Source organism: Hemitrygon akajei, chromosome 7 (assembly GCF_048418815.1).
Source record: "Hemitrygon akajei chromosome 7, sHemAka1.3, whole genome shotgun sequence".
NCBI classification, from domain to species: domain Eukaryota; kingdom Metazoa; phylum Chordata; class Chondrichthyes; order Myliobatiformes; family Dasyatidae; genus Hemitrygon; species Hemitrygon akajei.
In genome coordinates, this window is record NC_133130.1 from 7,235,436 (window position 1) to 7,247,132 (window position 11,697).

Sequence of the window (11,697 nt, forward strand, 5' to 3'; positions counted from 1 at the left end):
CAATTTCCCCACGGATGCTGCTCGATCACTGAGTTCCTCCAGAAAATTGTTTTGTCACTGCAGATTACCAGCACCTGCGGTCTGTCCTTTCTTAATTAATCCGAAAGTGTGGAAGTCTCGGACCAGAGGGCAGAGCCTCAGAATAGTCAGACGTAAGCTTAGAACAGACATGCTGAGGGATTCCTTTAGCTAGAGGGTGGTGAATCTGTAAAATTCATTGCCATAGATGGTTGTACAGATCAAAGCAGAGGTTGATAGGCTCTTTGATAAGGTCATCAAAGGTTACGGGGAGAAAGCAGGAGAATAGGATTGAGAGGGATAATAAATGAGCCAAAATGGATTGACGGAGCAGACTCACTGGACCCAATGACCTAATCAGCTCCCATGTCTTATGGTCCGCTTAATAGCCAGATGACAAATGCCATTGGTCAATTATAACCATATAACCATATAACAATTACAGCATGGAAACAGGCCATCTTGGCCCTTCTAGTCCATGCCGACGCTTACACTCACCTAGTCCCACTGGCCCGCACTCAGCCCATAACCCTCCATTCCTTTCCTGTCCATATACCTATCCAATGTTACTTTAAATGACAATACCGAACCTGCCTCTACCACTTCTACTGGAAGCTCGTTCCACACAGCTACCACTCTCCTAGTAAAGAAATTCCCCCTCATGTTACCCTTAAACTTTTGCCCCCTAACTCTCAAATCATGTCCTCTTGTTTGAATCTCCCCTACTCTCAATGGAAAAAGAGAGTATCCACGTCAACTCGATCTATCCCCCTCATTATTTTAAATACCTCTATCAAATCCCCCCTCAACCTTCTACGCTCCAAAGAATAAAGACCTAACTTGTTCAGCCTTTCCCTGTAACTTAGGTGCTGAAACCTAGGTAACATTCTGGTAAATCTTCTCTGTACTCTCTCTATTTTGTTGACATCTTTCCTATAATTCGGTGACCAGAACTGTACACAATACTCCAAATTCAGCCTTACCAATGCCTTGTACAATTTTAACATTACATCCCAACTCCTATACTCAATGCTCTGATTTATAAAGACCAGCATACCAAAAGCTTTCTTCACCACCCTATCCACATGAGATTCCACCTTCAGGGAACTATGCACCATTATTCCTAGATCACTCTACTCTACTGCATTCTTCAACGCCCTACCATTTATGAAGCATTTCCTATTTAGATTATTCCAACCAAAATGTAGCACCTCACATTTATCAGCATTAAACTCCATCTGCCATCGTTCAGCCCACTCTTCTAACTGGCCTAAATCTCTCTGCAAGCTTTGAAAACCTACTTCATTATCCACAAAGCCACCTAACTTAGTATCATCTGCATACTTACTAATCCAATTTACCACCCCATCATCCAGATCATTAATGTATATGACAAACAACATTGGACCCAGTACAGATCCCTGAGGCACACCACTAGTCACCGGCCTCCAACCTGACAAACAGTTATCCACCACTACTCTCTGGCATCTCCCATCTAGCCACTGTTAAATCTATAACACTACTTCAATATTAATACCTAACGATTGAACCTTCCTAACTAACCTTCCTTGCGGAACCTTGTCAAAGGCCTTACTGAAGTCCATGTAGACAACATCCACTGCTTTACCCTCGTCAACTTTCCTAGTAACCTCTTCAAAAAATTCAATAAGGTTTGGCAAACATGATCTTCCACACACAAATCCATGTTGACTGTTCCAAATCAGACCCTGTCTATCCAGATAATTATATATACCATCTCTAAGAATACTTACCATTAATTTACCCACCACTGACGTCAAACTGACAGGCCTAAAATTGCCAGGTTTACTCTTAGAACCCTTTTTAAACAATGGAACCCCGTGAGCAATACGCCAATCCTCTGGCACCATCCCCGTTTCTAATGACATTTGAAATATTTCTGTCAGAGCCCCTGCTATTTCTACACTAACTTCCCTCAAGGTCCTAGGGAATATCCTGTCAGGATCTGGAGATTTATCCACTTTTATATTCCTTGAAAGCGCCAGTACTTCCTCCTCTTTAACCATCATAGTTTCCATAACTTCCCTACTTGTCTCCCTTACCTTACACAATTCAATATCCTTCTCTTTAGTGAATACCGAAGAAAAGAAATTGTTCAAAATCTCCCCCATCTCTTTCGGATCCACATATAGCTGTTCACTCTGATTCTCTAAGGGACCAATTTTATCCCTCACTATCCTTTTGCTATTAATATAACTGTAGAAACTCTTTGGATTTATTTTCACCTTACTTGCCAAAGCAACCTGATATCTTCTTTTAGCTTTTCTAATTTCTTTCTTAAGATTCTTTTTACATTCCCCGAGCACCTCATTTACTCCATGCTACCTATATTTATTATAGGTCTCCCTCTTTTTCCGAACCAAGTTTCCAATATCCCTTGAAAACCATGGCGCTCTCAAACTTTTAACCTTTCCTTTCAACCTAACAGGAACATAAAGATTCTGTACCCTCAGAATTTCACCTTTAAATGACCTCCATTTCTCTATTACATCCTTCCCATAAAACAAATTGTCCCAATCCACTCCTTCTAAATCCTTTCACATCTCCTCAAAGTTAGCCTTTCTCCAATCAAAAATCTCAACCCTGGGTCCAGTCCTATCGCTCTCCATAATTATATTGAAACTAATGGTATTGTGATCACTGGACCTGAAGTGCTCCCCAACACATACCTCTGTCACCTGACCTATCTCATTCCCTAACAGGAGATCCAACACTGCCCCTTCTCTAGTTGGTACCTCTATGTATTGCTGCAAAAAACTATCCTGCTCACATTTTACAAACTCCAATTGTATACTAAACGCTGAGGGTGATAGGTTCTTAATTAGTCAGGGTGTCAAAGGTTGTCTTATGGACTTTCTCCAACATATTGTTGATAAAATACAGGCATTTTCTGCTCTAATGACAATTGTCTCAGCAGTTCCCAATATATCCATAAAATACTTGCTAACTGCTGAGAGATTTAGGCAGCTCCAATTTATCAGCTCACATTTACTAATGAGTAATAGGAAAGGTTTCATCTACATTCATCTGTATCCACCTCTTACCACTGAAAGGAGACTCATTGGGCATAAATGGAGTTGTAAAGTAACACAATTTGGTCTCGGCAGAACAAGGCAATTCTCATTACACCTGACAACAAGGCTCTCTTGGACCTGTTACTCATACACATCCATTACTGACGGTTTATTCAAGCTGTCAGGAACACCATTTTAATCCGGTTTGAAAATGAGAGAGACAGGCCCTCGTTGTCAGGGACGACCATGGATGCTGCATCATAGCTGTCTAGATACGAAAGTCAGGGCAGTACAATATGGAGAGAAAGCTGTTGCCTATGCAGCAAACTCCCCATCTCCACACATCTGATGAACCCAAATGGCAGAGGTTAATACTGTTCGACACCAGTCAACACTGAACTCAACGTAGGCCTGCCTCAGATACTCCAGCTCCGGATTTTTTCTCTGGAGTTTACTCCCAAAGCCTTCCCCATGAGTAGGTATAACTGCAAAGCAGCGGAGGTTTGAGATCAGAATTTTCCTTCTCCTAGATGAGCCGCCAACCATAGCTGATGAGCCCCATCTGCCCAAAGCGATTGACTTTAAGGCACTAATAACTCATCTTCCCCCTTCTCCTGTCAGTAGAAACAGTTCCACCAGGCTTAGTAGCTAAGTCACACATGAAGGACTGGAGCTGGACTTGGTTGTCAGAGGTACTTTGAGGTGCACATCATTGAGAGCATTTAATAATAGTGGGAGCTTTTCCCCATTACTACCCTCAGCTATAACAACATTAAGGAAATATAGATGTTAAAAGGGAGCTTTCTGTATTTGGGTAACTGGAGCAATGTTCTTTTCAATGTTGTTGGAGAGACTTAGAAGAAATATTGGTAGAATATTGGCCATCACACACTAAATGCTGGAGGAATTCAGCAAGTCAAGCAGCATCTACGGAGGGGAATAAACAGTTAATATTTCAGACAGACACCCTTCGTCAGGACTGGAATAAGAAGGTGGGGAGGGAAGAAGGAGTATCAGCTGGCAGGTGATGGGTGTGACCAGGTGAAGGGGGAAGGCAGGTGAGTGAGAAAGGGTGTAACACCCAGGTTAACATTTTTACTGCCGTGCTACAGGTATTTCATTTAGCAGTACTGTAAGAACAACCTGTTCTGCTTTCAGCCTGTTGGGTTGGAGCTGAGATAAGAGGCTTTGTTGTTCAACTTAGGAATGTGGTGTCAGCCAGTCAGGATGGTGGAATTGGGAGAAGGTTCTGGGGAACGCTGGGTGGACAGGTTTTTGTGACGGACACTGGTGTGTGTTGAGGTCTTTTTGGTGGGAGTTGGGAGTAGGCAGGCGGGAAGGTGGCTGAGGATGCCGTCCCTTTTGTACAAGGTGCTTGGTTCAAGGAGGAAGGACCAATTCTTCCATGGGAGAGCCTGTTTGTTCAAAGTGGATTTTGAGTGACATTTGGAAGGTGGAGTGTGCTTTCACACAGGCCGAGGGTCCAGCGTGTGAGTTACAATTTCAAGATGAGCTCCAGCTTACGTGCACATTTGAATGTTTCATTACATTGGCCCTTTATTACTTTCTCTTTCTTTTCATTACTAACTCTTTGGTTAAGTTAGCGTTCATAAATATACTTCTTTATAATTATGTGTAGTGTAAGATCTGTTATTTCTTGCTGATGGATGATTGCTGGGGGACAGCAAATCACACAGCATTCATATAAACCGGGGTTCGGGTGGGCGAGACACCCTAACCTCACTGATTTGGTTGGACCAGAGTTGATTACACAGGGCTTGAGGAGGTGGTGTTCCTTGCCACGAAGTGAGGGGCGAATGAGTCACATTCTCAAAAAAGCTCAGTAAAGAGGGGTTTCAAGGGGATGAGGTAAGAGTCTGGGAAGGGATAGGTAGTACCAATAAAGGGTTGAATAAGACTAGATCTGGTAGGAAAAGACAGTGGACCATGAAAGAAAGGGAAGGAGGAGGGGCAGCAGTGGGAGGTGATGGGCAGGCGAGGAGAGGAGGAGGATGAAGTAACCAGAACGGGGAATGGAAGAAGTGAGAAGGAGATGGGATAAGAAATTACCAGATGTTGGAGAAATCAACGTTCATGCCTCTACACCTCCTCCCTCACTACTGATCAGAGCCGAAAGCAGTCCTTCCAGGTGAGTTGACACTTATGAGTCTTTTGGGGTCATCTGGTGCTCCCAGTGTGGCTTCCTGTATATCGGTGAGACCTGACATAGATTGGGAGACTGCTTCACTGGCCACCTATGCTTTATCTGCCAGAAAAAGCAGGATCTCCCAGTGACCACCCATCCAATTTTGCTTCCCATTCCCATTCTGACATGTCAGTCCATGGCCTCTGTTACTGCCACGATGAGGCCATATTCAGGTAGAAGGAGCAAAGCCTTATATTCCATTTGGGTAGCTTCCAACCTGATGGCATGAACATTAATTTCTCGAACTTCTGATAATTTCACCCCCTCCCTCCTTCACCATTCCCCATTCCCATTTCGCTCTCACCTTACCTTCTTACCCACCTATCACCTCCCTCTGGTGCTCCTCTCCCTTCCCTTTCTTCCATGGTTTCCTATTAGATTTTCCCTTCTCCAGCCCTTTATCTCTTTGACCAATTGACTTCCCAGCTCTCTACTTCACCCGTCGTCCTCTCCCAATTTCACCTCTCACCTCCTACTTTGTACATCTTCCTCTCCTCCCCATCTTCTTATTCTGCCTTCTCATCTCTTTTTCCAGTCCTGATGAAGTTTGTTGGCCTGAAATGTCGACTCTACTCTTTTCTATTGATGACGCCTGGCCTGCTGAGTTCCCCCAGCATTTTGTATGTATTACCTTGATCTCCAGCATCTGCAGATTTTCTCTTGTTCATGCCAATGTTTGGCCTTATTTTGACAGCAGAGGAGGGCATGGATGACACGTCAGAATGGGGAGTTGTACTGAAAGGTGGCGTCCGAGAGATCCTGCCTCTTGGACCTTGTGGTAGACTAGCACAGCAATTGCAAAGGCCCTGGCAGAGATACTTAGCCATAGGTGAACTGTCGGAGGCCCGATGAATGCCAAATATCATGCAAGGGATGCTCTATAAATTAGCCAGGGAACTGCATGAAGGACAGGCGGTGGATATTGTCCACATGGATTCCACAAAGTCCTGCATGGAAGGCTGGTCCAGAAGGTAACGTGGCTTGGCATTCAGCAAGGGAGGCCAGAGAGTGGTAACTGATGGTTGTCTCTCAGACTGGAGGCCTGTGATTAATGGTGTGCTGCAGTGGGTCTGTTGTTGTTTATCATCTACACTAATGAAATAGTGATTTGACTTTATTGCATATTTTGAGATTTTTCTTCAACCATTTCCACCTTCTGTAGCTTTGGCTCCTTGATTGATCATTGTAACTTGCACTGCCAATGTTCCCTCCTTACTCAGTGGTATCTGAAACCTGGGTGAGCATCATCAGGTTTTCTGTGTGAACCATGAACTCAGCTCTCTTGCTCTCTGACCTGCCGAATGCTTGGAGTGTTGTAGGTTTTCTTTCAGGTTTGCAGCAGCTGCAGTATTTTGCTTATATATGCAACTCCTCGTTCCTGCATCTGGTCACTAAAATACCTGAAAGAAGTTGAGGCCCCTGACACATATTGCCGATATCAGCCCCCCCCCCCCCCACCCGTTTCTTTACCCACCTTTCAAAGTTACCTCAGAGTTTGTGTTCTCACATCTGTGGAACCTGGTGAAATCTTTCCTGCAGGTTTCTGGCAATATCAGCAAAGATTTCATCACCTTTACCGTTAATTTCAATCCTGCTCGTAAGTTCTCTTGCTCCATTTCCGACACATAAATCACTTCCTCAATTCCCCTGTACACATTTCAAGGAGAGGGTCAGCAGTTCTACAAGAAGCCCACAGACTCCCACAGCTAACCTGACCACTCTTCATCCCATTCTGATTCCTCTGGGGACACCATTCCCTTCTCCCAGTCTCTCTGTCTCTATCACATCAGCCCCAAAGATGCCATCTTCCATATCAGTGCTTCTTTATTTTCCAGTCCCCCAATATGGTTTTCCACCACGACTGCTAACAAGGCTCTTAACTGTATCTGTTCCAAGTCCCACACTTCTCTTCTCATCCCCTCTCCTTCCACCCAGAACAAGGACAGGGTTTCCCTGGTCCCCAGCTTCCACCTCTTTGGCAAGGATCCACAGCTGTGGGCCGAAGGGCCTGTACTGTGCTGTAGTGTTCTATGTTCTATGGTCACATTGCTAACGAGAGCTTTCTCACAGAAGTTATGGGAAAGGATATTGTTTTGGAAGATCGAAGAATAGAATGAAGAAACAGAGGGAACATTGAAAATTCCTGGGAATGTTGGTGGGAGTCGTCTCCAGGCCTCGAATCAATAGAGATACAGTCGGGGAGAGCAACTAACGGGAAACTACAGTATGTGAAGGGGTACTACAGTGATAATGGGTGACTTTAATCTACATACAGACTGTTCAAAACACACTATCAATTCCGCTGTAGAGAATGATTTTCTGAGTGAGTTTCAGATGGTTTTACAGACCAGTAGTGAGCAGTTAACTCCAAAGTGCTTAACTTGATTTGGATAGTTCTTTGTTCATTTGCTCATTGACATACAGTGTGGAATAGGCCTTTCCGACCCTTTGAGCTATGAAACCACCGATTTCATCCTAGCATAATCACGGGACAGTTTACAAAGACCAATTAATCTACCAATCAGCACACACAAAATGCTGGTGGAACACTGCAGGCCAGGAAGCATCTTTTCAGGCCGCGACTCTTCGTCAGGACTAAATGGGCAACGTCAGGATAACTTTACCAATCGGGATGTGTTTGGACTGTGGGAGAACGTGAGCACTCAGAGATCATAGGAAGAATGTACAAAATCCTTACAAGCAGTTACGGGAATTGAACCTGGGTCGCTGGAACTGTAAAGCATTGTGCTAACCACTACTCTACTGTGTCACCCCATATTTTTCAACAAAAAGCAGTGGGTACTGGGGTGTCCTTCACAGTACATGATAAAATTCTTCATTAAGATTGAAAATAAGGTTGTTCAATCAACCACATGGGCTTTAAATTTAGCCGAGGAAACTGTGAAGGCCTGAGGCATGAGTTGACTCTGACAGATTGGAAAATATGACAATGGGTAGAATACTCGGACATACAGTTTGACATCCCTTCCTGGACAAAAACAGGTAGGGGAGGGATCCAACAAAGGAATTTAGGAATAGAGAAATCACATAGATTGTCAGAACTGTGGCAGAACTGAGGATGGAGAGCAACTCAAAATTCACTGAAAAAAAGAGAAGAAAAACAGAGAATGAAATAGGTGAGAAACGTGAATGAGGATTGTAAAAGCTTCCGGAGGTGTGGAAAACAGATGAGGAATTTGTTGCTCTTTGAGGAGGACATAGAAATGCTGGGACTCATTATTATTATTCGCAGAAAGAACAGTTCTGGATAAATTACTCAGCTTGAAACCTGACAAATCCCCTGGGCCCCGATAATCTGCACATTCGGGAGTACTTCAATAGTTGGAAATAGAGCACAGTTCTATATCAAATTTTCAAAATAGTGAATTTGTTACGCAGTTAAATGGTAGTTTGCCTTTTTTATACATTAGTAAATATTACCATGAAACTTCGGTGAATTGGGACAGCTGTTTAATTGCCCAAAATGTACCAGTGAACCAGCGTCCACTGCATCTATTCACCAATTACTGAGAGCAAGCACACAGGTACAGTGACCGGTTAAGGAGGCAAATATATTGCTAGTCTCATTGCAAAAGGTTTTAATTTCAGGAGCAAGGATGTCTTGCAACAATTCTACCTGGCTATTTTTGTTTTCCAACCCACAAATATAATTACTGAAAGCAGAGAAGGCAGGGTGAAAAAAATAAACTGCATCTACAGTTTGCAGAACTTTTCTGTTATTATCCTGGATTTGAAAGATCCAGCTTTGGTTAATTATGGGAGTCACAAAGTTTTCCCATTGCATTAATTTACATACGTTAAATTCTGTAAGTCATGTATCCTGTTGTGGGTGAGTCCAGGACCAGGAGGGTCCAGCCTCAGAATAGAGGGACAATCCCTTAGAACAGGGATGTACAGGAATTTCTTTAGTGAAGGGTGGTGAATCTGTGGAATTCATTGGCTGTGGAAGCCTAGTTATTGAATATATTTAAAGTGGAGGTTGATAGGTTCTTGATTAGTCAGGATGCCAAAGGTTATGGAGAGAGAGCAGGAGAATGGGCTTGAGAGGGAAAATAAATTACCCATGATTGAATGGCAGAGCAGACTTGATGGGCTGAATGGCCTAATCCTGCTCCTATGCTTTATGATCTTATCCAGATTTTTCACCTGTGGTTTGTCATTTTCCTGAATACACTTTATAATCTCTACAATTGGCCTTGCTGATCTGTGATGAAAGTTCATCAGCCTGAAAAGCTACTTCTCTCTCCACACGGTGCTCTGACTTGTTGAGAATTTCCAGATTTTGGGTTCTTTTCCTCTCTGTCTCTCTAATACTTTGTCTGAGTTTCTTCACTGTGCCCACATTGCCCCTGATCCATTTTCTTTCTGTAAATTCTTCCGTCATTAGTGTTAGCTCTCTTCACACTAATTTTTAAATTTCTTTCACTTCATTTCTTTTCTTCCCTCCATTGCTTCTGCCTGTCCTAATCAGTAATTTTTGTGCATTTTTATGAGCCACTTCTTTCAGATTTGTGTTGTGAATGCCCAGGTGCTTCCTATTTTCAGAAAGTTCACCCAATTAACTTGTACAGAATGTCTCAAATCACTTCTGAACCTTGTTCGGCAAAGAGTAAAACTTTGTTTATCATGCTGAACAGGAACTCTAGAAGATTATACTTCAGGGTCTCAGCTCATTGTGAACCAAGAAAAGCCCAACATCTCTCAATGTTTAAACCGCAAACTCAGATTCACATGACTCTTAAAATCATTCAGCACAGAAACAAGACAGACTGTGTTACCCAGCATGCATTTGCCCCACAGACCGCTCACCCTCCCCTATCCATGTACTTCTCTAGATGGCTTTTACATGTTGCTAATGTGACACCACACCACTACTTCTGTCAGCTCATTCCAAATACGCACCATCCTTTGTGTGAAGAAGCTGCTCCGATGTCCCATTTCAATCTCTCGACTCTGATCTTTAACCTGTCCTCTTGTTTTTATCACCCGCTTCCTGGGGAATAGAATGTGTGCTTTCACCCTGTCTATGCGCCTCATGATCTAATACCCCCCATCAGGTCTCTCTCCCCCTAGTCTCCTCAATTCCAGGGAATAAAGTCCTAGTGGACACAATCTGTCCTTGTAACACAGACCCCCAGGTCCAGACAACATCCTGGTGGATCGTTTCTGCACTCTTTCTAGTTCAATAACATCCTTCCTATCACAGGATGATCAAAACCGTACACATTACCACTGCCCACAACCGGTCAATTAAACTCAAAGGCAGATGAAACCAATCTCAGACTGGGTGACCCCACTCTGGGAATTTACTCACCCACTGCACAGACGGACAGAGTCAAGGTTGTGATTATCGCTGCAAACATTTCTTCTCATTTATTTTTTTAAAAACTGAATTTCTGCTCATTCAGACCTGATGTTTCCCATTGGTATTTTACAAGTGACTGATTCCCCTTGGACTTCCCCACATGCTTATTTCAGCACAAAGGCACGGGGTGTAAAGAGGAAGTGATGAGGGAAAGTGGGCAGCCCTGTGGAAACTGCTGAAAAAATACCAATAATTTGTCGAGTAGCTGAATGCTTTCATCCACATTTACATGTCTGTCACTGAAACTCACTCCTTATGCCCACACACCATTATCAGATTGAAATGTGAGAAACAAGCCAAGTACACTGTTTCCCCTTCCTGACAGTAGGGTTGCTCGTGGTGAGGCTGCAGAGCATTCCACAGATTCACTGCCCTCTGGCTATAAATATTCCTTCTTCCCTCTGTTCTAAAGGGCTGCCCCTCAGTTTTGAGGCCATGCCCTCTAGTTCTGGATAACCCCACCATAGGAAACATCCTCTCCACATCCATCCTATCTAGTACTTTCAACATTTGGCAGGTTTCAATCAAACCACCACATATTCTTCTAAATTTCAGTGACTACAGGCCCAAAGCCACCAAATACTCCTCATGTGTTAACCCTTTCATTGTTGAAATCATTCTTGTGAACCTCGTCTGAACTCTCTTCAATGGCAACACATCCCTTCTGAGATATGGAGCCCAAAACTGTTGACAATACCCCAAGTGTGGCCTGACTAGTGTCTTATAAAAGCTCAGCATTATCTCTTTGCTTTCATGCACTATGCCCTTGAAATAAATGCCAGCATTGCATTTGCCTTCTTTACCACAGACTCAACCTGTAAATTAACCTTCTGGGAGTCTTGCACGATGACTCCTAAGTCCCTCTGCACCTCTGATGTTTGAACCTTCTCTCCATTTAGATAATAGTCTGCACTATTGGTTCATTTACCAAAATGGATAATCATACATTTCCCAACACTGTGTTCCATCTGCTATTTTTTGCTTGTCTGAGTCATTGAGCTCCAATCGCATTGCTTCCTCAGCACTACCTGTCC

At 43.4% G+C, this 11,697-nt stretch overlaps 1 protein-coding gene across 2 annotated transcripts in view; it reads right to left on the reverse strand.

Annotated features, from left to right (window-relative positions):
• Positions 1–10,754, reverse strand: part of LOC140730200 (uncharacterized) — a 77,878-nt gene extending 67,124 nt beyond the window's left edge. For both annotated transcript variants that reach the window (XM_073050368.1, XM_073050367.1), the window contains exon 1: positions 10,613–10,754. In XM_073050368.1, coding sequence (XP_072906469.1) covers positions 10,613–10,661 — 49 coding nt within the window. In that variant the 5' untranslated portion in view covers positions 10,662–10,754. The remainder of the gene's footprint in view (positions 1–10,612) is intronic.
• Positions 10,755–11,697: the final 943 nt, after the last annotated feature.